General features: G+C 39.2%; 1 protein-coding gene across 5 annotated transcripts in view; it reads right to left on the reverse strand.

Annotated features, from left to right (window-relative positions):
- Window positions 1-416: 416 nt before the first annotated feature.
- Window positions 417-27,479, reverse strand: part of GALNT11 (polypeptide N-acetylgalactosaminyltransferase 11) — a 116,716-nt gene continuing 89,653 nt past the window's right edge. For 4 of the 5 annotated variants that reach the window (XM_033931666.1, XM_033931669.1, XM_033931667.1 and 1 more), the window contains exons 10-12: window positions 25,318-25,422; window positions 18,348-18,485; window positions 417-1,667 (exon numbers count right to left, since the gene is read on the reverse strand). In XM_033931666.1, the coding sequence (XP_033787557.1) occupies window positions 1,536-1,667; window positions 18,348-18,485; window positions 25,318-25,422 (375 nt within the window). In that variant the 3' untranslated portion in view covers window positions 417-1,535. Of the gene's footprint in view, window positions 1,668-16,050; window positions 17,022-18,347; window positions 18,486-25,317; window positions 25,423-27,479 lie in introns of those variants that run through there. The other variant, XM_033931671.1, reaches the window with a different exon arrangement.

The following is a 27,479-nucleotide window of genomic DNA, read 5'->3' on the forward strand; positions in this document are numbered from 1 at the left end:
TGACTTAAGTCTAGGTCGGCCCACATCCCGCCTACCTCCCGCCCTAACCACTCCTTCAAAAATGCCTCTTTTCACTCCGGGTGTACAGTGGCACTGAAAAGGCCTAAGCTGTTTTTAGATACATCTAAAACTAATTTTGATTATCGGTACTTGGGCAACCTGTCTTTTAGCTCGTCCAAGTACCGATTTAGGTGGGTTTTTAGATGTATTTCCGTTTTGATTATGAACCCCATAGTCAAAAAAATTCTCAAAATGTCTGAAGTAGGACCATATTATAAAAAGCTGAGCCATTGCACTGCTTCAGCCACCTTTTTATACATCTTGACATGGTTCTTGCACAAAAGAGGTGGAATCTCGACATAAATCAACAAGGTCAAACTTCAATATTTCCATTAATGCCAAAACAAATTCTAATATTTAATAAAATTTAATACCTTTAGTTTTAAATCAGAAGCAGCCGATTGCTTAAAATGTTATAGAACGCCAAGAACGGTGCACATTTCAAAATGCGACATTTGAATGATTCAAAATACAGTACAGTTACTTTGTCTATAGCGCCCCTCCCCCCCAGCAATCCATGACCTCTTGTACTCATACTGAGCCACAAAACAAAATAATATAACTGATAAATATTTAATTTTTAAATGCCTCATTTCAAATAAATCATAAATTGTAATTACAAATCAACAAAATACAATAGGCACTACATTTTCTTTTACATTAATAAATGACACTGTTCCTTGAATGATAACCAAATCAGCTAAATTGCAAACTGTAATTATAGAATTAAATACTAAAATGATGCATCTAAAATTAGAACCTAAATATTTAAAATCATTAAAATGGATTTAAAATATATAACTATACAACTTTTATAAACAAGTTCCTATGTTTATAAGTGTGGTTCCAATTCCCCTTTTCCCACTAATACTTTTACAAAGCTGTGGTAGTGAGTCCCACGCGGCAAATGCGACACAGTCTATTCAATTCCTATGGGCTACGTCACATTTGTCATACCAGGACTTGCAATCATGGCTTTTATATAAGGGGCTCTTTGTGTCCTTTGGGAAGTCACTTCACTCCCCATTGCCTCAAGTACAACTTAGATTCTAAACTCCCTTAAGTAAGGAAATAACTTGTACTCCTGAACTCTAACTCACCTTGAGGTTGGCTTTGGAAAATACAAGGAACTAAGATGAAAATCTAACTCCTCAAGGCCATAAAAATAAAAGTAAACATAGTTCACCTGTTTTACATAAAGTTTTGTGACCATTTTTCTTGTTAAATACCATTCAGTTATTCACAATATAAATTGCATATCAATGTTGCTTTAAAAGTTGCCACTGCATATCTGTTAACGGTTGCCATCATGCAATACTTCCCCAAAATATACTAGTGTGCAACTGAACTTTTAAAGCATTTTCATTAACAAAGTTCTAGCAAGAGTAGCAGCTAAGGGCTTCATTCTTCCTGCCCTCCACCATTCTTTCTGAAGCAGCCCTCAATTGCGTGCACAATTCGGCCATTATTTCACGTCAGCTTTCAAAACGCCATTGTTGAAGAGGAGAACCGTCACAGATCGCCATAGCAACATATCCTTTAAGGTTAAGTGGATCAGTAACTTCCATGCACTGCCCAACAGACACTTGGTAGAGACGATTATTTTTCTGAAAAAAAATATATATATTTTATTCCCATATTGCAACAAACATTAATAATATACATTATATCATGGTTCACAACAAACATTCCATTGGGCTGGAAAGAATAAAAGGACAAGGAAAATGTGGTTCACATCACTCAATAACCTTGATTAATGCCAATTTAACGATGTGTGCAAAATGCCACAGCATAGGCTGGAGATGAGGCTGTCAACTCTCTAAGCCAGATGAGATCAGCTTTGACAAAAGACTAACACTGATGGCTAATACGAGGAGATGTTCAATAGTGTACATCTAATGGCATGTCCAGTTATCTTTGTCATGTCTCCAGCTACATATCACTATCATCATTTCAGCAACAACTTGGTTTAACATCAGACAGATGGTACACCCTTGCTGCAATGCAGGAATTATCAATATTCACTCTGCTGCTGAACTGTGGGCCTGTTTTACAAAGCCGCACAGTAACGGCCCGGAAGCCCATAGAGATTTAAAGGGCTTCGGGGCTGTTGCCGCACAGCTTTGTAAAACAGGCCCTGTGTGTTGTTTTCCATTCCAATCTATTTGCAGGAAAATTTTTGAGTAAGTTTCATTTATTAAAATATTTAACTGCCTATTATTACCCATCTAGACAATGTTTCAAGTTTATTTATTTAAAATTTGATAAACCGCTTATCAGATATCTAAGCAGTGTACATAATAAAAATTATATTAATACGGGTTAACAAATACTAACTGACAAAACAAATTAATCACACAAGTGGAAAAAGGGAAGAAATACAAAATTTGATGGGACAGAGATAGAAAAAAGGAATGAACAGTAGGGGGGACAATGAAATCTTAGTAGTAATCATATCTGAATGAAAAGGACTTGGTAGTCTTATCAAGATGATTAGGAATTAGTCAATAATATTCAGAAATCAAATGCATCTTTAAATAAAAATGTTTTAAAGTTTGATTTAAATTTGTTTAAAGAGGATTATTCATGAAACATAAATACCGTAAGTTAGACAAAAATAAAGCTTGTGACAGTTCCCAGGTTCTCTTGTATATAAAAAATCTTTTGGTATTCTGTTTCTAATTACTTTAAAACAACATGTGTTAGTACAAACTGACCATTCCATATATTATAATTCTGTCTAGGTCATTTGTGATTGTGTATCCATGCAACTTACTGTATGTAGAAAAGACCACACGTGCTGTTAAGATTAGGCTCATTGAGCACAGACGGAATGTAAATCCAGCACCGCTTGTTCAATCACTCTTACATTGATTTATGGGGGGAGGGGTAGAACAGGGGTGTCCAACCTTTTGGCTTTCCTGGGCCGCATTGGCCCAAAAAATGTTTCTGGGGCCGCACAAATGCTGCAGCAAGACAGAGGAGGGAGCCGGCAAGACAGTAAACACCCGGGGGCAGCAAAGGAAAACACTGCATCGCCCTCAACCGGGGCTGCAGGTTAGACACCCCTACTTTAGAAGGAATGATATGTAAGAGGGCGTGGCTTAACGCGAACACAAATGGACGTGTGATCGCGACGCTCCTCTTCAAATAGGCAAAGATTATTAAAAAATATATCCTCTTCTTACCAATTTTCAATGAAAATAATTACCTGTTAATATTAAACTTGTGGCAGATCAATATTATCTTCATCCGCCGAAATTGAAGCAAAGCCTGAGGGAAGGAATCAAAAAAGTGCCTTTCTCCTCTGTGCTGGAACGATATTGAGAGCAGACGGGGAAAAAAAATAAAAGAGACTTAAGATCACCGGAAGGAAAAAAAGAAGTGCTGCCGAGACTGAAATAAAGCCCTGAAAGAAAAGGTCTGTTTCCCTTTTGACGTTTTTTCACGGCAAGTTGCTGAATCTTTGTATATTTCCTTCACTAAACGATGAGATATAGGTGAACAAATTACTCACAAAGTAAATTAAGCCAACTTCATACTGACTAGAAGAAAGGCATTGAGAAAAGGGGAATAGCAGTGAAGAGAATTGGAGAGGGATCGATCTTGGTGTGAAACCGTTATCAACTGATTTTTAGAACTGTGGCGGTTATGAAGCTGTCCTCTCCTGCCGGCGCTGAACTAAGAACCTGAGGGCGAAGAATCGGCGACTTTTTCTCTCTTTTACTGGGACGGTAAGAGATTGAGGACAGGCTGCAATAAATTGTGAATTTGCCCCCCTGTAGCCGATTTCCTTAGAAACTAAAGTTGTGACAGATATTGCCTTCCTCCGCCGAGACTGAAATAAAACCTGAGAGTGAAGGAGTCAGGGAGAGGGAGCGCCATTTTTCTCTGTACCGGAGCGATGCGATGCTGAGGGATAGGTGACAGACGAATTTGAAGGAGCTTGAAGGCATTGAACTACCCGAAGACAGAGAGAAAAAGAAAAGAGTTTCCCCCTTTGAACTTTGGTTTTTTTTCTCTCAGTGCGGCATTGGGGGATATAACTGACAGGAGAGGAAGAAAGGAAAAACTGTCAATAAAATTCCTGCTGCCGAAGTTAGAACGAAATCCTGAGAGAAAAAAAAAAAAAAAAAAAGGATTATTTTCTCTATTATCGGTTATTATTTTTGGATAAGCTGTTGATGGTGTGACTGACAAAGATTTGCCGTCTTCTCAGTGCTAGTGCAAAGCAACAACAAGAACAGGTTGCTAATAGTGTTGAATGTATACAGGATTTGGAAAATCACTGTGAAGAGAAATTAGTACTGTCAAAACTGAAATAAAACCTAAGATAGGAGAGATAGAGGAATTTAATATTTCCTCACCATTTTTTTTTTCTTTTAAGCTGGTATAGTAAGATATCAAAGACAGACTACTGGGAATTGTGACTGAAAGAGAGTTTTGTGTCTCCTAACAAATATAAAGAAAGTAAAACCCAAGAAAAAGAAAACAACAACATGGCAAGTACCAGACAAAACAAAAATGAGGCTGGTATGTCAGCAAAAAGACAAAAGCAGGATCAAATAACACCAAGCAAGATCCCACTTCCTGTTGAAGAACCTGACATATTGAGTAAAGCAGAAGTTATGGAAGAACTAAGACAAATTAAACAAATGCTAAAGGAAACTGTAACCAATATGTCTGAAATGAAGGAAGAAATATTGAACATCCACAGACAAATGGAAGTTAATAATAAAAGAACAACTGTACTAGAATCTAAAATGGAGGTCATAGAAAGTGAAGCAAACAGATGCAAAAATGACAGTCTGGAATTGAATAAATTGAAAGATCAACTGGAAGACTATGAGAATCGAGGAAGAAGGAAAAATATTAAACTTTTTGGAATACAAGAAAATTTAGAAGGAAAAAATGCTATACATTTTCTAGAAAACTTAATTCCAAAAATATTACAACTGGATTTAAAACAACCACTAGAAATAGAAAGGGCGCATAGGATCCCAGTTAAAAATGTAGAAAATCAAGGCAGGCCAAGACCACTAATATTCAAAATGCTTAGATACCAACAAGCATTAGAAATATTAAATGCTGCCAAGAAAGACAAAAATCTAAATTATAAAGGATCCAGAATATGGTTTTTGCCGGACTTTGCTAAAAACACAGCAAATAAAAGAAAGAGACTATTAGACATGAGACCACAATTAAAAGAAAAAGGATATAAATATGGATTATATTATCCGGCAAAAATGAGAGTATCATCTGGAGATAAATCCTTGTATTTCGAGGATCCAGAAAAACTAAAAGCCTTTCTTTCTAAATCAGAACCTATGACATTTTAACATAAAACATTAAGAATGATTTTGATGACATTATGAAAAATTATAAAAGTATGAGATATTGAAATACTGAAGAAAGAAAAATATGATAAAAAAAGACAATAAAAATATAAAGAGAGAAAGAATAAGATATAGAAAAATATTAATACCATATTAAATATATGTTTAAGATAAAATTTTATGATGTAAATTATAATACTAGGGAAATATAAATTAAAAATTGATAAATGGATGAAGATACATTAATGAAATGTTAGAAGTAAAAAATGACTAAAGATATTATAGGTTAATATAGATAGATAGAAGGGGATGTTGATTGAATATTGGTTGCCTAGAGGGGAGGAGAATGTTCGGGTTGCAGTTCCAATGTGTATCCTTAAGCAGTCATTATATTGGGTGGGAAAGGGAGGGAAAAAGAGGGTATTTACTAGAATGATTAAGGAAAAAATAAATAAGGGATTGAATACTTCAAGGGTAAATATGTGTGTCATAGAAAACATTTTTTGGATTCTAAAAAAGAAAGAAGAGGGGAAGAAGATTATAATGATAAGCTTTAAAATATATAATGTCTTTTAAGATCTACTCTATCAATGTCAATGGCCTGAATCATGTAATTAAAAGAAAAAAGGTATTAGCATTTTTAAAAAAGCAAAATGCGGATATTTACTGTCTACAGGAGACTCATCTTAATACAAAAGAATCACAGAAATTAACGGGTGGGTGGGTAAAAGAATGTTTTTTTGCTCCAGCAGAGGGTAAAAAAGCAGGGGTAGCAATTCTTATAAATAAAAAATGTATGGCCAAGATTAAGGTAATAAATTCAGACCCACATGGAAGATGGATACATGTTGATATAGGTATGGGAAATAATGCCCTGACGTTGTTTAATATATATGCCCCTAATTCGAATCAATCAGAATTTTTTAAAAAATTACAGAATATGTTGTTACCACTGGCTACTTCTAATTTAGTGGTGGCTGGAGATTTTAATGCTGTAATGGATCCATTATTGGATAAAAAACCAAGTAAAAGTATAAAATCTTTAGGTTTAGATAATCTGGCTCAAACATGCAATTTGAAGGATATATGGCGTATTCTTCATTTTAATGATCAGGAATTTTCATTTTGTTCACAAGTTCATAAATCATTTTCAAGAATAGATTATATTTTTGTTTCAACAAATGAAGTGCAACAGGTGATTAAAGCTTCCATAGATCCTATTATTATTTCGGATCATGCAGGAATATGGATAGAATTACAATTGGATAAAATGGAAAAGGGTAGACCTCTTTGGAGATTTGATAATGCACTGCTTGTGGATGATAAATTTTTGGAAAATTTTAAAACACAAATTAATGATTTTTTTCAAATGAATTTAGTGGAGGACACATCTATTGAGAATGTATGGGATGCATTTAAAGCAACTATGAGGGGTAATATTATATCATATTCAGCTTTTATTAGGAAACAGAATAAAATGCAATATATAGAATTAGAAAAAGAAATCAAAATATTAGAAGCTAAATTGATAAACAAATGGGAAAATGAGATATTGCAAGCTCTGTTGAAAGCAAAAGGTAAATATAATGAATTAACTTCAAAAATGATAAGAAAGGATTTGTTTTCCAAACAAGCAGTGTATTATGGAAATTCTAATAAGGCGGGGAAATTATTGGCAAATTATCTTAAAGCAAAAAAAAGGAAAACTAATGTTAATGGGATAAAAGATGATAATGGTATAATAACAAATCAAACAGATATAATTTTAAAACAATTTCTAAAATTTTATAAAGGTCTGTATTCTTCTGAGCCTTATTTGGAGAGACAAAAAGATGGTAAAAATTTTTTAGATTTAATTAATGGACCTAAGGTTCCTGATCATATAAAACGGAGTTTAGATGAACCTATATCATTAAAAGAATTAGAAACAGCATTGAGATCTCTTAGAGTTGGATCCGCTCCAGGTGGTGATGGTTATACAGTAGAATTTTATAAAACATTTCAAAATATCCTTTCCCCACATTTACTAAATTTATATCAAACACAACTTATAAAAGGTGATATTAAAGGTACTATGGCTGAATCAATAATAATTGTTCTGCCTAAGCCAAATAAAGATCCTACTTTGGTTTCGAACTACAGGCCTATATCTTTAATAAATGTGGATAATAAACTTTTGGCAAAAATTTTGGCTTTGAGATTAGCCAAAGCTCTCCCACATATTATAGATATGCATCAGACGGGTTTCGTTGCTAAAAGACATTCCTCTAATAACTCTAGATTATTATTTCATATGTTAAATTTATCAAAAAAAATAGATGAACCAACTTTTACAGTTTCCTTGGATGCAGAAAAAGCGTTTGATAGGGTAGAATGGAATTTTATGTATCAAGCTTTAGAATGGTTTGGTATAGGTTCTGGATTTATACAAATGGTAAAAACTTTGTATAGCTTCCCGACTGCAAGATTAAATATTAATAATATGATATCTGATGGATTTCAATTACGGAGGGGAGTTAGACAGGGTTGTCCTTTATCTCCTTTGTTATTTGATGTTATATTAGAACCCTTATTGTTAGCAATACAGCAAACGGGGGAGATACAGGGTATTCCATATTCAGATATGGAATATAAAATTTCGGCTTATGCTGATGATATTTTGCTTTATTTGAAAAATCCAGAATCTACCTTATCTTCTTTATTGGAATTAATTGATAAGTTTGGTAAATTTTCAGGTTATAAAATTAATTGGAATAAATCTGAAATTATACCCTTAAATGTTCATTGTGTAAAAGGACTATTTAAAGATTTTCCGTTCATATGGAAGGAAGAAGGATTTAAATATCTTGGCATTCAAGTTAAAAATACAATTGAAGATACCGTAAAAGAAAATGAAAAATTTGTATTAAAAAAAGTTACGGAGTTGTGTGAGCAATGGAACCCCTTACATATTTCTTGGTGGGGGAGAGTTCAAACTATTAAAATGATGATCTTGCCTGTAGTTTGCTACCAAATGAGTATGATACCTATTTATTTTCAGGGGTCCTTTTATAAAAAGCTTAACAGCATTTTAACGAAATTTCTTTGGCTTGGTAGAACACCTAGAATAGCCTTAGTAACTTTGCAAAAATCAATTAAGGAGGGAGGGGTAAATTTTCCAAATTTTTATAGGTACCATCAAGCCTATATTCTACGTCAGGGTATGTATTGGATCCTCCCAGAACTTATAGATAATGCACCAGATTGGTTATATTTGGAATGGCGCCTTATGTTTCCCCTAAATTTAGTTCACCTTCCAAGTATTAACATGCCTAGAAGATATAGAGAAAATAAAATTTTAATGGATACTTGGAAAACGTTGAGATTTATAAGTAAATTAACACCTATCCCAATAAACAAATCAACTAATCAATCTCTATGGATAAACTCCAAGATCAAAATTGGCGGAGCTCAAATCCTTTGGAAGAACTGGATTATTGCAGGCATTAGATCTTTAGATGACGTTATTTCAGAAGGTAAACTGCTGGATTTTTCACAATTGCAACATAGATTTGGTCTTAATAAAACACAAAGTTTTAAATGGTTGCAATTGAAGCAGGCCATTCAGGTTGGGTTCCCTGAATGGAAAACATTTAATAATCAATATAGTTTAAAGTTCTTATGTTTTCAAGCAGACTTCCTAGGACATCAAGCCACATTGTGGTATAAATTAATATCTGGATATTTGAATAAAAAACCAAAAAATGGTCTAAGAGATATTTGGAGCATTGAGATTAAGCATCAAATTAATGCATCTCAATGGCCACTAATTTGGTCTTGGAGAATGAGATGTACAGTGTCAGCATCTATGAGACAAACTTGGTTCTTTTTATTACATAGAGCTTTTTGGACCCCTACACGTTTGCAAAAATTAGATAGTTCTAAGTCCAATAAATGCTGGCACTGTAATCTGGAACCAGGGACGTTAGATCACTTACTGTACCATTGTCCCTACATTAAAAGTTTTTGGAATTCAATTTGGCCACAAATTAATAAATTGATGGAAAATCATATAGCAATATCATATGATACGGTATTATTTGGAATGATGATGAGGAAAAAAAGTCAAATTTCACCAGAAAATAACAAGCTTTTATTAATTATGACAGGGGTTGCCATTCAGCATATAACTAATAATTGGAAGAATTATAATAACCTAAATTATACATTTTGGTGGAATACAATATGTCATATATTTAAAATGGAAAGAACAATAGCAATACAAAGAGGGACATATATTAAATTTATAAAAATATGGGGGCCATTGACAAAATACTGCAATGAATAAATAGTAGGATTTCTCTTCTTCTTTTTTTCTTTTAAATATCTTTTTTGTGACGCACATAGAGGGGGGGTAATGAAAATAATTTCTACATAATATGTTATAATATGTTATACAATATGTAATGTATGAATGAAAAGTAATAGAAGGGTGGGGGGAGGGAGAGGGGATAAAAAAAAAAAAATATTTAGAATATGATATATTAGATATTGTGTATTTATCAATTGTATTTTAATATTTTGTACACTTTATGTAAAATTTGAAAATTAAAAATAATATATGAAAAGTAATAGAAGGGTGGGGGGAGGGAGAGGGGGAAAAATATATTTAGAAATATGATGTAAAATTTGAAAATAAAAAATAATAAGGAAAAAAAAAAAGAAGGAATGATGTGGAGGGGATATTGACTCCATTTTGTGGAGAGAAGAATATTTTCTTTTTTAATTGAATACAGTTGTTCCAGGTGGGTTGAATTCATAACTTGATTTCAGATTATTACTTTAGACTTCTCTTCTATAAATATAATTTTCCAGATTTTTATTCTTCATCTGTACCGTTCAATTTTTTCCTGTTTTTCTTCCTTATTTTTATGATGCCCTTCCCTTTTTCTTTCCCTTTCCTCCTTTTCCTCCTCCCTTCTTTACTCTTCATACTTTTTTCTTTTACTCCATACACATTTCTATTATAGGATTTCTCTTTTAGCAAGAGATACATTTTTTAATCTTGTCAATTTCATTTTCCTATGTTATAATTTATATGCTGCACTCTTTTATAGCCATAGTTGGTTTTTAAGAGTCTGGTAGTACAAACACGGGTCACATTTTATTTTTTTTTAATGACATTTGAATGTGATTGATTTTAAAGCAACTGCCATTCATGCTGCTATCCCGTCCAGTGCTAAGACTGCGTGCTCAAAAGCCATGCCATAAGCCCAAAGCATTCTGTATTCTCTATGGCAGGGCTGCCCAAGTCCGGTCCTGGAGATCTACTGTCAGGCCAGGTTTTCAGTATATCCACAATGAATATGCATGAGAGAGAGATTTGCATCCCAAGAAGGCAGTGCAGGCAAATCTCTCTCATTCATATTCATTGTAGATATCCTGAAAACCTAGCCTGCCAGTAGATCTCCAGGACCGGACTTGGGCAGCCCTGCTCCATGGGAACTGGTCCCTAACTGAGAAGATCCACATGGACTGGCATCTTGATGTTTCTCTTTGGAGACAAACTAGATCTGCATACCATGGGCAGCATGACTAATCTAGAGCCATTAGTACCACCAACCCCAAATGGTTCACTACTCTACGAATTACCTGACCTACCATGGGCCACATAAAGCAGTCCTTTCTCCAGCCATGATTGTACTAAAGTGTCCAACCTGGCACTTCTGGGTTCAAATCTTTGAAATGATCTACATACTTGTTCCGGGTTGATGCCATCAAGTCCATCGTCGGTTGACCCCCAATGTTGAACAATGTGGTTGAACGCCCTTCTGGATAATGACCGTTCCTCCAGATCTAATGTCTGCCAGCTGAGGTAGTTGCCAAGAACATTCTCTACTCCCACTGTGGAGAGAGCCTGCAGATGAGCCTCTCCCCACTGGAACAACAACTGGGCCTCCAGTTGCAGTTGAGCACCTCTGGTGCCCCCTTGTCAGTTGACACAAGCCAATGCAGTGGCACTGTCTGAGAAAAACCTGACTGCCTTGCCTTCCAGGGATTTCTCCATTGTCTGTAACGCTAACTATAGCTCCAATCGATCTATGGACCATCTTCTCTGTGAGAGTCCAGCTGCCCTGCACTGGATGTTTATCGCAGTGTGCCCCCCAGCCATACAGGTTGACATATTCTTGGACAACAAGTCCCTCTGGAGCCACCAGCACAGACTGTTCTGTGTTTTCACCATCCAGGGAAGCATCAGCTGGAGGGAATCATTTTGGGTAGACCACAGGACAAGAGAGAGTCCTGGAGCAGATGCATATGGGCCCTTGCCCAGGGAACCATTTCTATGATTGCTGCCACTGACCTCTTTACCTGGAGGTAATACCAAGCCATGGAGCTCGGCCTCATTAAGAGGTCTGTAATCTGCTTTGTGAGCTTTTGTTTGCATGGCCCGGGAAGAAAAACTTGGCACTGTGCTGTGTCAGATATTCCAGGCATTGAACCAGTTCCAGATGATGATTCTTGAAGTTGACTATCCAACCCAGTTGCAAGCTGCTGGCTCTAGTGCAGAGCTTTGCAGTAGTCATATGCAAAGACTATACTGGGAGACCAAACAGAGGATTGACAGATCTGAAGACCCTGACAATAGATACATGGGCAGGTGTGTGCTAAAAAATTTAACATTTTCCTAAACATTAGGAGCCCTACAATTTGTTTCACTGCATGCTCTCCCTCCATCCATCTTGGACAGAACTCTGATCAGTTAATCATCCAAGTATGGATGCACCTGGCTACCCGCCTTGTGGAGATGCACTGTAAACACCACCATGACCTTGGTGAAGAAACGTGGCGCCACTGCCAGCCTGATAGGCAATGCAGCAAACTGGAAATGTCTCTTTAGGACATGGAATCTTAAATATTTTCTGTGGTCCGGGAATATGGGAATGTGCAGATAGGCCTCCATTGAGTCCAGGGAGGCTAAAAATTACCCAAAAGTTATTCCCGCAATGACTGACCGAACAGCCTCCATTTTGAAGTGAGGCATGCGTAGTACTACATTTATGGATTTCAGGTTTAGGCTTGGTCTCCAGTTGTCTGAACCTTTCTCAGGCACTATAAAGTATATGGAGTATCAGTCTGAGCATGATTCTTTTTCGGGAATAGGCTCTATTGCTCAAATATCCAAAAGTCTTTGTACTGTCACTCAGACCCTGGTCTCTTTTTCTTGTCTCCCAGCCAGAGAATTCACAAAGAGATCTGTTGGAGGGCAAGATAACTCTATCTTGTGTCCCTCCCGAATAAGATCTAGTACCAGAGATTTGTTTCTCTAACTCATCAGTACTGAATACTGTGTTGTCTGCTTGCAATCTCGGGGTCATCTTTGACACTTCTCTCTTTCTCCGCTCAGATACAACATATCATGTTAAGATACAGGAGAGTAAGGTAGCTAAATGTTAATATACAGGACAGTAAGGTATCTAAATGTCAGAGAATTAGACCTCAATTTGAAATTTCAGATTTGAAGATAGTTTTGAGGTCAACTCTTCAGACTGATGGGGTTACTGAGTTGGAAGATCTGGTAGGAGTGTGAAATTCTGCTCTACAAGCTTTTCTGGACTCTGTGGCACCAGAAAAACGTATTGAAGTAAAATCAGGATATAGGCCAAAGCCATGATTCTCCACGCCCCTTAAGAAAATGAGCTGGGGGAGGGGGGTCATGTGATGGTTGCAGCTTGAACAGACACCTGGTTCAGACTGAGGGCTCTACCTCTCATGTGCCTGAGGACAGCATGCGGATTTCTATGCGCCATCTTTCGTAACTCCTGGATAATAAAATTGGCCAAATTCCATGCATCTATGGAGGAGCTAAAGGACACACTGACGGGGCAAGCAGTGCGACTGCATCACATGGAGGAAAGGGTTTTGGTACAGGAGGGACCGCATGGTTATTGTTGAAAACAGACTGGGTGCAATGGAGGCACAGATTAAAGTCCTAATGGAGCAGATCAAGAGAACCACGGCAGACGGAAGAACATCCATATAATCGGCCTGTTGGAAAGTGTCAAAGATGCGGAATTGCCTGCTTTGGTGGAGTCTTGGCTTCCTCAGAATCCGGAACTATCGCAAGCAGGGGGCCCTGTGCTGGTAGAGCGTGTCCATCACATGGGCCAGAGGCGTGAGAAGGGTGGTAGGCCTTAGTCAGTGTTGGCTTTTTTTCTCAATGATGCCGTTAACATAACATAATTATTTATTTGTATACTGCACAATGCCTTTCAGTTCTAGGCAGTAAAAGAAGGAATACAGTAAAGAAGGAATTTAAGGCACGGCTCCTGAATCTGTACAAGCGCAAATGCTCTCTGGAATATCAAGGTGCCAAACCACTCCACTTTCAGGATTTTTCCCACAAAGTGGAGGAGCAATGAGGAGCGTTGGCACCCTTCTGCTCACAATTCTTCACTCAGCAGGTGAAGTTCGCTTTGCAAAAGTGCAAGTGGTTTTTGAAAATCGCACTCTGGTGATGACCAAGGCAGAAGAACTTTGTCAGTTTATAGAATGCCTCCCACAGGGGTCTTAGTTAGGCCACTGGAGCTTATGTACTTTGTGCGGCTTGCAGGAAGATTATTGTTGGTGATCGAAAGGGTCCCTCTACCTGGCTGAAAACCTTTACTGCTTTTTCACTACACAATCGTATTCAATACTTGGGGACCTGAGTGCTTATAGTCCCTCCGGTACAGAGTACGCCCATCTATTATTGTGTGATCAGAGTCATGCTAGTGTGCCTTCTGTTTTTTGTCCAGTGATATCCTCTATGGGATTTATTTGTGCTGACAGGGAGAGATATGATTTTTTGCATTGTTCATCAGTCTTGTGCAAGTTCAATTCAGCAGCACAATATTTCTCTTAAGTATTTCTTCAGGGGTCTCTTGGGGCTCATCACCTTCATTCTTATGAAGGTCTTATTCCTTATTCTCCCTCACACCAAAAACAGTCTGGGGGAGCTACCCTGAAACTAAAAAAAAAGTCATGCAAGGTCTCTTTTGAGGAGGGGGGACCCTACCTCTGACTCTAAAAACTTTCAGAACAGCCCCATAGGCTATAATAACTGTGCCTTACTGGTGCCTGCCTGTGTCAATCCTGCTGCAGCAGAAAGGAACAGAGAAGACTTTTTGCCTCAGTACAGAGTTCCACAGGTCTAAATAACTTGATCTTTGGGCTACCAGTCGGGACAAGCTTGACTCGTACTTCAAACTCCCAACTAGACTGCACGCTGCGATAGAGAGAGAGAAAAAAAATCACAATCAACCCCTTAAGTCCAAAGGACTTTCCCCGGGGCCAAACAGCCTGAACTCAAGGCCCTGATAAATCAGGGGAATGATCCTCGAGCTCCAAAAACTGTTAGTGAAGGCTGGCTACACAGGTTGCACTACTAGCTGCAGACTGTTTCTAGGGAAGCTGTATCCTCTCCCAGGCAGAGATACCCCAAAATGGGGACCTATGGGCACCACAGCATTTTTTAAAAAAAATGGACAAAATCCTGAAAATAATAAAATTAAGCAGAGTAGATCAGAAACACACCTTCTCAATTCACTTTCAAAAGGAAAAACTGAAGGTGGCAGTACAGTCCACTGGGGAAGGAGGCAGAGCCGAAAGATGTGGGTGACATGCTTTTGCCAGCAATTCACGACCAGGAGTATAAAACCTATTGTATGAAATCCTTTGCACTACAATGGTGTTCCAGAAAAAATTGTTAAATATGTCACAGTGAGTTCCCAAAATAATCGCAACACCCAACTAGGCAATTTAACATTAAATTAAGGTTTTATTAAATGAAAATTGGTTATCAGTTTAATCTCAAAACCAACAGGTGCCAAGTTAGCTCATTAATTTCAGCTTTGTCTTCAAGAATGACAAGAACATACTCAGATAAGTATAAAGACTAAACACATAAATCTTTTTACCCATTATTATTCACGAAGGTTGGCTCCATTAAAAACTAGATATTTAAAATGTATTTATTTCCCTTTATGTTTTCCAGTCTTACAACTCAAAGAATGCTGGAGATTTCAAATCAGGTATCTCTCTCTTATTCTGTCTATAACTTTGGGGGCCCTTTCCTGTACGCTAAAACTATTTTTGCCATGGCTGGAAAATGGATGATTTTTTTCACATTTTCTGAATTAATGGCCACACACTAATTTTGCCATTAGCGTGTGACCATTAAAAAACCCCCAACTTACCGTGTAAGCTCCTTCTGCCATTCATATATATATTTATTTTATTCAGGATTGGCACCACAAGGAAACTCTTAGGCTAATATTCAAAGTGATTTTTAAGTGGGCAAGAGAGGTTCCTCCTACTCAAATTCCTTGGGGGTCACCTAACCCTGGATATTTAGAAGCAATGGGCCACTAAACTGGGCAGTACTGCTGAATATTGCCTCTGACTGCTCACAAAAAAAGTAGGCAGATTGGAATGGGGCAGGAGGTGCATTAAGTAAGAGCCTGGGGTTATGCAAGTGCAGGCACCTGTATAGCTAAGTGGCCTAATTTAGGACAGCTCAAATGCTAAGCGATGCAAGTACCTACACCTGCATAATTAAAAAATTTTTTTAAAGGAACCCCTGACAAAGCCCACGCCTTCCCTACCCCCAGATTTCAGTCAGCAAGCAATCCCCAACCCTCCTAGTCATTCTTGTACTATCCTTGGTTGTCCAACAGGGGTTGTTGGGGTCAGGCACATTGCCCCCCCCCTTCTCTCCTGCCCCTTGTGGCTGCCTTTGTGGCAGCCATTTTGATAATCAGCCACAAGAGATAAGAGTGCAGTCCCCTTGCACCAGCCACAAGCAAGGTGATCTGCCTCAAACTTTCCTATATTTTCCATGGAAAACCAAAAAATAAATGAAATGCTTGTTCTAAATCTACTTTCAACCATTTCACGAAAACACCTAGAGAGCAACCTAATTCTGCATCTGCTGTCCCTCAATTAAGTCCTACACTGACTGACTCACAGTCTCTCAGACACCAGCACTGTCTACATAAATTCATATAAATATTCCTCTCCATCCACCTAATGGAGAAGTACACATCTCTCTCTCTCTCTCTCTCTCTCTCTCTCTCTCTCATATACCAACCCCAACTGCCTTTAATGGAAATCACTGGAATGTTCCACCTCGCACCTGGTTTGAGCTTTCAGCTGTCGTGAGTCCACAGATTCAGTCACACAAGTACAGCAGTGCACAATGTTGAGTTTAGGAAAACATTACATTTTTGAGCACACAGCTGCCCATGTGTCAGGGTCTTCAAATCTGCCACTCCTCTGTTTGGGCTCACAGTATAGTTTCTGCAAGCACCTACTACACAGTTCTGCTCTGGAGCTGGCAGCATTCCCTTTGCATATGCATTTCTCCAGGCTTTCCCCTCTTCCAACTCATCTCTGAGGCTCCAACACTGAAGCTGCACAGGCTGTGGTCTCCCAGCTGTCTCATGAACATCTGGGTCTTCTCACATGTGTGGAGAGAAATTCAAGAGGTCCAGACAGCATCGGACTTTCCTGCAGGCTACCCGGAACTTGCTGGTACACAGACTCGCAACCATTCCCAAAGCCTCAAGGGAATATTCTTCAGTGCCACCAATTGCCACACTCCTCCTAAAATGACAGCAAGATCTGCGGGAGTCAGGATCAAGAAGCCCTTCCAGCACCATATCGGCTCCCAGGTGTGAGCCCCAATCTTTTAATGTTTTTCCTTGGCACAACTCTTGTCCTATTTCTCCAGCATCTTCATATAAGTTATTTTTAACTTGCTGATTACAATAGGATACACAGCATTTAGTCCACACTGATGTCCATTAGCACACATTATTAATAATAATAATAACAGTTCATATACCACAATACTGTGAAGTTCTATGCGGTTTTACAAAAGATTAAGCAAAGGTACAAACTGATTGACTTTAAGAGGGTGGAAGAAAGAAAATTAATAGGACAGGAGAAAGTGATCAATAGGACAAGTTAATCGCTATTGAGGAGAGAGAGATGAGTGGATCAGTTGTCCAGGTGCTTTAGGAACAGGTGTGCTTTAGGAACAGGTGTGTTTCCTAAATTCCTCGTAAGTAGTGGGCGAAAGCAATTGTTAAGCTTTGTTAAACATTAAGCTTTGGTAAAAAAAAAAAAAAAAAAGCCTCTTAATGAGTTGTGAATAAACTTTTCAAAGTTGCTCATATTGATCAGTTACTACACGCCTTTGGAACAGGGGTTCAAAACCTAGTCTTTGGGACACACTGAGCCAAGTTTCAGGACACCCACAAAGTATATGGATAAAATAAATGCATGCCCTACATCTATGGTATGCAAATTTACCTTGTACGTACGCATTGTGGATATCCTGAAAACCTGATTGCCTAGGTATGTCCCGCGGATGGGACTGAGAACCCTTGACTTGGAGGGGAAGATAATTTATACATTGAAATATGGAGTATGTTTTGATCTTATCATCTGGCTCTTCAACACTAATACTGTACAGTTACTGTATGTGTCCAGCTATATTTTTTTCTGCATAAATATTTATTCAGTTTTTTATACTGTTCTCCCAGGGGAACTCAGAACAGTTTACTTGGATTTATTTAGGCACTCAAGCATTTTTCCCTGTCTGTCCCTGCTGTGGTTGTCATTGTCCAATAAAAATACATGCTTGACACTGAACTATATCTGTTTCTCATCTTTTTATTATAAACTGCCATGTGCCTGTTTCAGAAATAGAAAAAAATCACAAAAATTCAGTGCTGGGGAAAATGGTTTCACAACAGATCATGTAACCCCATTAACATGACAATAGGACAATGAGTTTTATACAGAATTAAGAAATTAGAGAGAGCATGGCCTAAGTACTGTAACAGTACATGCATATGAACCCATAGATCATAGCCATTAAAAAGGCTTTTCAGAATTCTGGCCTAGGAAATGTTAACTACTCACTCCGAATAACCACTGTTGTGACCCTCCAGATCCATGGCATTTCATCAGACGGGGTGGATCGGTTGAGCGCGTTTCCGACATATCCAAGCAAAGGAGGTTACTTAAAATCAGCTCATGCTCTTCATTGTAACTCCAGATCTGAAATGTTACAATATGAGAGAACTCAAAATGCTTTGAAAAATAAATAATTAAATTCGGGTGATAATCACCTCTTATGGTATAAATATTTGTGAAAAGCTCAGACCCAACAACCAACCTCTAATGATAACCACGGAGGCAGTTGCACTTGAGACCATCACAACTGTTCACTCTCTAAAACCACCACATTATAATTAGATCTTAAACTCAATTCCTTGCAATCAGTACTTATCTTTTAGCGGTGGTCAGGCTGTGATTCCTCAGCAACTGCTCCAATACAATGTACATGCTGTCTCTCATTTCCCTCAACACCCCCCCTCCCAAACTCAAGTTTCACAAATCGGATGCCCAGAGAATCCTCCCCTCATCGACGCTGTGGCCATTGTACTTATTGCCGCTATGTAATGGATGTTGATAGAGTAATTATTCCCCAGTCAGGAGGTAAAAATTATTATTTCTTAAGAACGGGTACTGACTGTACGTCCCAAGTGGTGGTCTATTGTATAGTGTGCCCGTGCAATAAAATGTATATTGAGCACACTAAAAGGGTCATCAAGTTAAGAATAGCGGAGCATACTACCAATATTCGCTGTAATAGACAGAAGGCCCCTTTAGTTATTCATTGGTCATCACATGGCCACAGCGTGGATGAATTAAGGTATACTGTTCTCTGGTGGGCTCAAAATCTAGAAGGAAATGTTAGCCAGATACTATTAAAACAAGAACAGAGATTTATTTTCTAGTGGGGAACGCTGGACCCAGGAGGCCTGAACAGCAAAATCGAATGGTTTCAGCTGTGAGGGAATGGACGTTGTTCGGGTCCTCCTGGGGTGGTTTAAAGTTAGAGGAGGGTATTTCTCTTGGGCGCCCGTGGATTGGTTTGATGTTGATGTAGATATGTAGATTAAGCTAGAGTTAGCTGATTTGGGGGAATCGGGAAACAATTTGAGAGGCGAAGCTCCACTCTAATCGTCATTACGTTTTTACGTAATTTTGTGTATGTAAAGCTGCTCCACTCTCGTGGATCCTCTCACTTTAATGCTGTCAAGTTAGTTCTGCCGTAGGTGCTGCGTACTTGGGTAAGCTGTATAAACTTGTTATAATATAGATAAAATATAATGAATATAGTTGTTTGAACAGTGAAAATTACAAAATAAGGTAAAAGTTTATACCAATAAGGAATTGGGTAGTAAATAAGAGTGCCCTCATGATTTTAATGAAGCTCCAATTCGTGAAACTCAAATTGGGAGATTGAGGGAAATGAGAGACAGCATGTACCAGAGTTTTACATTGAATTGGAGCAGTTGCTGAGGAATCACAGCCTGACCACCGCTAAAAGATAAGTACTGATTGCAAGGAATTGAGTTTAAGATCTAATTATAATGTGGTGGTTTGATAGTGAACAGCTGTGATGGTCTCATGTGCAACTGCCTCCGTGGTTATCACTAGAGGTTGGTTGTTGGGTCTGAGTTTTTCACAAAAAAATATATTTATTGTTTTTATAACACAAATATTTATACAACTAGTCTTTAAGCCCGTTACATTAACAGGTGCTAGAATATATGTCTCTGTCTGTCTTTCTTTCTTTCTGTCTCTCTACCTCCTCCTGTATTTCTCTCTCCCTGACCCCCTTTCTCTGTCTGTCTTTCTGTCCCTTTTCCTGCCCCTGTGTCTTTCTTCCTTTCTTTCTGTCTCCCTCCCTCCCGCTGTCTGTCTGTCTTTCTTTCTATCTATCTGTCTCCCTGCCCCCTATGTAGCATTCCCTCCCCCTCCATTTCCCTGTGCAGCAGCATTTCCCTCCCCCACCCCACTTCCCTGTGCAGCAGCAACAGCATTTCCCTCCCCTCCACTTCCCGGTGCAGCAGCTGCAGCAGCATTCCCTCCCCTCCATTTCCCTGTGCAGCAGCATTTCCCTCCCCCACCCCACTTCCCTGTGCAGCAACAGCAGCAGTATTTCCCTCCCCCTTCACTTCTCTGTGCAGCAGCCTTACCTCTGAACAATAAAGTTTTACAGAAATGGGCCATTTTAAGACTTATTTGCATTCTTTATAATCATGCAAATTTTTTCATTTTTGAGTGTCATGTTTCTTTCTTATCTCTTTGGCCTCTGAGGGACCGCATCTTCTTTTATTTCTCTTTCTGCTTTCCCCCTTTCATTCTTCTTTAGTTTCCTTCCCCCCTCTTGATGCATAATTCACGCCAAATACAGCAGAAAACCACTTAACATCCCAGCACTAACCAATCATAGGGACGCGAACAGGTTCCCCCCCTCACGCGTCGAACAGCATCCTTCCCACATGACATGGTCCCATATGTTCATCATTCCTCGCCAGTCTGGAGTCACACATTTATGGAAAACTCACCTTCCGCTGGTCTTGGAGCGGAGCTAATTTGGCAAATGTTTAACCAGGCTTACTCCTTTTGTCTCTCTGTGGAACCCCAATAGATGGCTAATAGCCTCGGAGGAGCTCTTCTGGAGTATGAACGGTGAAGAGAATTCACTGAAAGAGTGGGCAAAGCAGGAAAAACGGCACTACCGGTCAAAGTTTATTTTTAAGTTTAAAGGTGCCGCGGTGGCTCCTCTCACGATCGCCGCCTGCGTCAGAAGCCTTCTCCGATGCAGGTGCAGCTTGTGAGAGGAGCCGCCGCTGCACCTTTAAACTTAAAAATGAACTTTGACCGGTAGTGCCGTTTTACCTGGATGTCGTAAACTTCGGGGGTCTGCGACAGAGGGAACTTTGTAAGCGCACATGCGCACTCTTGCCGGCCACAGACTTACAGATCAGAGATCAGGGAACACTCCGGTAAGAGTGCGCATGCGCGCTTAGCATTTTATTATTATAGATATGAGAGAAGACAGACATGAAATCTATAAATTATTAATATTTGGGATAAATTGTCATAACACATTAATTGCACAATTTATGGGGGGGGAAATCTGCAAAAATATTGAAAGAATTTTAACAAATTAATGCTGGAGGTCTATGAGCGCCAGAGCATTTACCTCTCTGACCCAAACTAAAAACCTTTAGCACCATTTAGGGCCTGTTTTACAAAGCTGCGCAGCAACAGCCCCGAAGCCCTTTAAATCTCTATGGGCTTCGGGGCCGTTACTGCGCTGCAGCCACTAACGCAGCTTTGTAAAACAGGCCCTTAGTAAAAGGAGCCCTACGCATGGCCTACAGCCACTGTTTTTTTAAAAGAATGTGTACAAGTTCCTGAATATTTATATTATCTATAGTTCAACTCACAAAACACAGATATCCTGCATGAATTTTAAGAAAATTGAACTTTCCTATTCCTGATTAGCAACTAAATTGCATATTCAGTAGACCCCCCTCAAACTCAATTACCATTTTCTCTGGGATACCACTAAAGAGATCTGTTTCCCTACCATTCTTTGTCAGAACTTATTTGGTTGTCAAACAATCATAGATCATTTTCTGCTTGATTAAATTAGTATAACACACAAGAATATGTGTTGTGTCTGCTACAAATCAAGGTATTACTTAAATTTAGCTAAAATATGAGGTAATATATGAGGGTGTTTTTCCTCTCTGTCCTTTCTCCCTCTCCCCCACAAAGAAAGAGACTCATTGTAGCACTTTCTTTCTTCGCAACTCCCACTCTGTGTTATGTGAGATTTGTTTGTAATGACCCTCCCTACTCCTCGTTTGTTTTCATAAAACACTTAAAAAGATTTTTCCAGTTTTGCAAATTGTGTCATGCCTAGTTTCATGTTGGTATTTTGAAAAGAAAAAAAAAAAAGTGAAAAATAGAGAAATAGACCCCGCTATAGTCAAAACACTACCGCTGTTGGGTCTTAGCCAAACAGTGAGCGATGTATGTACTTTGAACAATATGAAATTTATTGTCCTTTGATACTCAACTTTTGGAAGTCAATATAGGGACAGATTAATACCATACTGGAGTCATTGATTCCATAGATGTATGAGGTTGTCATATGTGGGATGATATTGCATATTAAACCCTCATTGGATAGGTATAAATATCGGCTTTTCCTTATTATGACCAGGATAGTCATGCAAATGATTACTCGCAATTGGAAGACTTGGGATCGCCTTAGTTTTCCTTTCTGGTGGGCGAGCTTATGTTTAACCTGTAGGTATGAGAAAATGAATGCAGACATACTGGGGCATAATAAGATATTTAAACTGGTTTGGGGTCCATTGACGTCTTTTGTAGATTTGCTATAGTTATCCTTTATCTTTATCTCTATTTTCCCTTGTTTTACACTCACACATCTGGGAGGGGATGGAGTTGGAGGGGGGTATACCTTTTGTTTTGGTATTGTTCCTGATGGTAATGCTAGATGGGGGAGGGAATTTTATTTTTGAATAGATGCTGACTGATTATAAGTGCTTGGTTGATTATAATTATTTGTATATAAATTGTATTGCACTTTTTGTTGTTAAAAACTAAATAAAGTTAAAAAATATATATAAAATTGATCTGAATAAGATTGACTCGCCATACTGAGGTTTTTTCCAGAGTAAACCATGACAAGTACAATGACAATGATCTGTGATATGCTATATAGGATTTTAAGAGGATGTTCATTGGTTGTTTTGGAGTTTTACCAGTGCACAAGGATGTGCTAGTGGTTGGCAAATGATGACAGTGTTCTGTGATATTTTTAACAACTTTAAAGTATGAGAAGAATGCATTACAACTAATGGCAAATTACACTACATTTTGTTAGATGAATAGTGTGTGTTAAAATTGTGTCCTTCTTTTCTTCATACTGGTTAAAACCAAGCATTTTAAAGCCACTATATATTACGATTGTCAAATTTTTAATAAAGATGCTTTTGGCTGCATCTTTCTCCCTTGCCAAAAGATGCCACATAAGTAATGAATGCTTAGGAATTTTTTTAAGTTTCTACACATACGTTGGTTAACATATAGGGTGTATCCTTTCGGATCCTTTGTTCTTCTTTGCCACCATGTTCCCCATGTTTAAAACGAGCTGAAACAAGCTAATTTTAGTGGAAATGATATAGCCACAGCTTTTATTTAAAATCTTAAAATAAAAGTTTTGCCATTATATTAACAATTTGAAACCTAAGATCAATTCCTAAAAGATTGTGCCAGCTAGTTAACTTTTTGACCCTCTCTTAGAGCAGAACTGCAGAACTTTTCTGCTTTACATAGAAACATGAAGGCAGATAAGGGCCATAGCCCATCAAGTCTGCCCACACTATTTACCCACCCTCTTAAGTCTACTGACCCCCTAAAGTATAATTGTGATTATACTGTCACTCTACTGACCCGCTCATTCAGTCCTAGTGACCCTATCCCTTGGCATGACCTCGCAGGGATCCCACATAGGTATCCCATTTGTTCTTGAAGTCTGGGATGCTGCGTGCCTCGACCACCTGCACTGGAACAGATCTTCCAGAGGTGTTACTTTTTCCCGAAATAAAGAGTTACTCCTTTGTCCCAAGCTCACTGATGGGGATTCTAGGCACCAATAGTTTGTCTACTTCCTTTTCAGTTTCCTTGATTATTGGAAGATTTCTCAAGGGCTCCTGAGCAAATTGGATGTCCACCTATCATCTAAGAGAAGTGTATTCCAAAACCTGCAGAGGGGTTAGCCAGTGGGTTTAAATTAGAATTGTTGGAGATGTTCACGATATTGCTATGAAGTGGACATCTTATGGAGAGGTCATTTGATTGGGATATTCCTACTGTAGTATGGATAACAGAATTTACACAGGTGGGTGACCATCCAGGCTCTAGTAACCACTGGATTGTGTGGTTCAATATTAAGAAAATAAAAGAGGAGAATCCAGTTCAGGTTATTGTGAAATTCAGGATTAAGGCTGGGAGCAGGGCCAAAGGCAGTCCTGTTGCTGAAGGAAACTATTTTGGTTAAAGTTTATGTTGCCTTGCCATATAAAAGCTAAACACAGAGGGGACTTTGAGGGCATGATTTTGGGGGGGCCTGAAGACCTAATTAAGGGAGGCTTGCCCCTGCACAGCTTATCAGGCAGAGCGGTGCATATCCCTGTGGTGAAGGCGGGGAAATCATTACTTTTGGAATAACCAAAGTTACTAATTATGGGATGCTAAGATTAAGAGAACCATGTGAGGAAAACTCAAAAGCTCATGTGAGACCTGCCCAATGGGGTGGGAGCCAAATGGCAGTGGCTGAGAGTTGTCGGTGACCTGAGGAGGGGAAATAAAGGCCAGTAGAAGAAACAGAAACTTTGGGGAAGTTTGCTACTGGATTTTGATTTTTTTCTTTGTTAGACCAGAACCAGTGTGTTCACGGTCCTCATAACTGGGTGCAAGAATATTGAACTGGGTTGCTGGACATTGCACCAAAGGGACATTGGAAACCATTGCACAGTTTAACTATTTTTGTTTTTTTCTTTATTTTGAATGTGGAAATAAACTTGGAGAACTTGGACCAGAAATCCAGAATCTGGGTTTTCCTTTCTGCCAGCCATATAAAAGGCGCTACAATAAATCTACCTGTGGTCCGAGCCAGGCTTCCCACCTACTCAGGAACTGGCCCGGCCACAGTGTAAAACCAACATTTTTGATAAACGGGCTCTCTCGATGTATCCAAGCTTGCATGACCTAATTAAGTCTTAAAAAAACAAACTCCAAGCTAGGGATTTTTGATTAGTTACCTGGAAGCAATGCTCCGAAGCAAGAGCAAAAAGGAGAGAATCAAATTCAATGTTTAGATGCTAAGTCATTTGCGTATTTATCACATACATACATTTATCGATCACTCTGAAAAGTTTTGCTTAAACAGCCAGAGGCTTTATCTGGTAAGAAGTGCTTCCCTATTACGCACCTGATCAGGATCATTTAAGTCACAATCTTTAACTACAACTAGTCCTCCTTTCTGACTTGGATGACCTTGAGCACTTAGACATTTCTTTGTTTGCAAATTGAAGAGCTGGAAAAAAAAAGAGAAAAAGTTAAGAATTAATAACAAAACATGTATAACGATATTGCTGGGGTGCAGAAATGGGAGAGGAAGGGGGGAGGGATTAGGACTTGTATACCGCCTTTTTGTAGATATACAACCACACTTAAAGCAGTTTTACAGTACATACAGGTACTTCAAGCATTTTCCCTACCTGCCCTAGTGAGCTCACAATCTATCTGATGTACCTGGGGCAGTGGAGGATTAAGGGCTAGAGATTCACTAAACAAACCGATCGTGTACCCTTTTGCAACCCGATTTCCCTCTGACCCGATTCACTAACCTGTGTACCGATCTGACCTTTCCGACTGTCTTCGCCCTGAAATCCCAGCCCTGCAGTCCATCAAACCATGAAAAAGCCCCTTGCTCTCTGCCGCCCTGCATCTCTGCTGCTCTGCTCTCTCCCCGAATGGTGGCGAACAGGGATACATTGCCACACTTCTAGCCCTTCAAGAGACCTGCTCTTGCCGTCCTGACTCTCCTGCTCTCTGCCACCCTTCCCCGCAGTGCAAGCCCATGGTTTTAACCCGCAGGTTTAAAGAGGGGCTGCACTGCAGGAAGGGCAGCAGAGAGCAGGAGAGTCAGGGCAGCAAAACCCAGCCTCCCACAAAGAGACTGGCACCAGGGGGCAAACAGTTGTTAGCTTAAATTACCCAGAATTACAACCAATGTTAAAATTACACATTTAGGGGCAGCTTCTGAAGCGCAGGGAGAAATCAAAAGTGGATCTAGAACAGCTTAGAGCCAGGCTGCTCCCGAGCACCACTTCGCCCCCAACTACAGCCCAGCCGGAGCCGAGGCAATTGGCTTCCCATAGACAATGGCACTCCTTCCCCTGCCCTTGCGAAGATTCCCGGTGCAGAGTTATTCAATTTAGAAAATGATGAGGTGCAACTTCAAAGCTCGGGTAATGGAAAATACCGGGTTGCTTCATAAGAGAATAATTGTTTGCAATGCAAAGACATCTCTTCCTTTCGGTCTCCTTTAAAACATAAGAAAGTTTCCAGCGCAGACCATCTACAGGCAAAGAAGATGGTCTGCGCATGCGTCAGAATCGCTCAGTAGTGATCCGTGCAATCAGTGGGGGGCGTTCCTCCTATAGTGAATTGTCGGCCTGCCTCGGATCAGACACGATCAGGCAGGTTAGTGAATCGGGCCCTAAGTGGCTTGCCCAGGGTCACAGGGAGCAGCGCAGAGTTTGAACCCACCACCTCAGGGTGCAATGTGATGAGACCGCAGCTGGAGCAATAGGGAGATGCATAACCAGCAGAATAAAATAAAGTTACTTACCTGTAGTAGGTATTCTCCAAGGACAGCAGGATGTGATATTCTCACTGAAGGTTGATATTAATCTGATGAAGCCTGCATGAGAATGCTCTCCTCCTCACTTGGAAGTGCTGCACCAAGCATACTTGTGTCTTCCCATCTGCCACTGTCATGCAGGATCTGGTCAGTCTAATATGTACAGCTTACAGAATTCAACAATAAGGGGAGGTTGGCAGGCATGAAAAGACTATGCTTACTACTGTCCTTGGAAAATACCTGCTACAGGTGAGTAACGTTTTTTTTCCTGAGAGCAAGCAGGATGCAATATTCTCACGATGGGAATCCTGAGCTACACAGGTTGCCTTAAAAAAAAAATAAAAAAAAACAGGGAACAGACAGGGCTCATGGGTTTTTCAAATTTACCTTTTTTTTTTTTAGGCAGCCTAGAACTGAAAGAAATTTCCTGGGGAAGAGTTCAATTCTAGACCCCAAATGTATTCCGAAGGACTGTCTGAGCAACAAACTGTCACATCATGGGTCCTCTTCCAAATAATAATGAGATGTGAATGTGTGGACAGAAATCCAAATTGCAGTTCTGCACATTTCTTCTAGGAAGGCTGATCTCAAGTAGGCTACTCGTGCTCCCATTGTTCTGACATTAAGAGCCGTGACATGATCCTCTAGAGCAGGGGTGTCAAAGTCCCTCCTCGAGGGCCATAATCCAGTCGGGTTTTCAGGATCTCCCCAATTAATATGCATGA

Source organism: Geotrypetes seraphini, chromosome 2 (genome assembly GCF_902459505.1).
Source record: "Geotrypetes seraphini chromosome 2, aGeoSer1.1, whole genome shotgun sequence".
NCBI lineage: Eukaryota > Metazoa > Chordata > Amphibia > Gymnophiona > Dermophiidae > Geotrypetes > Geotrypetes seraphini.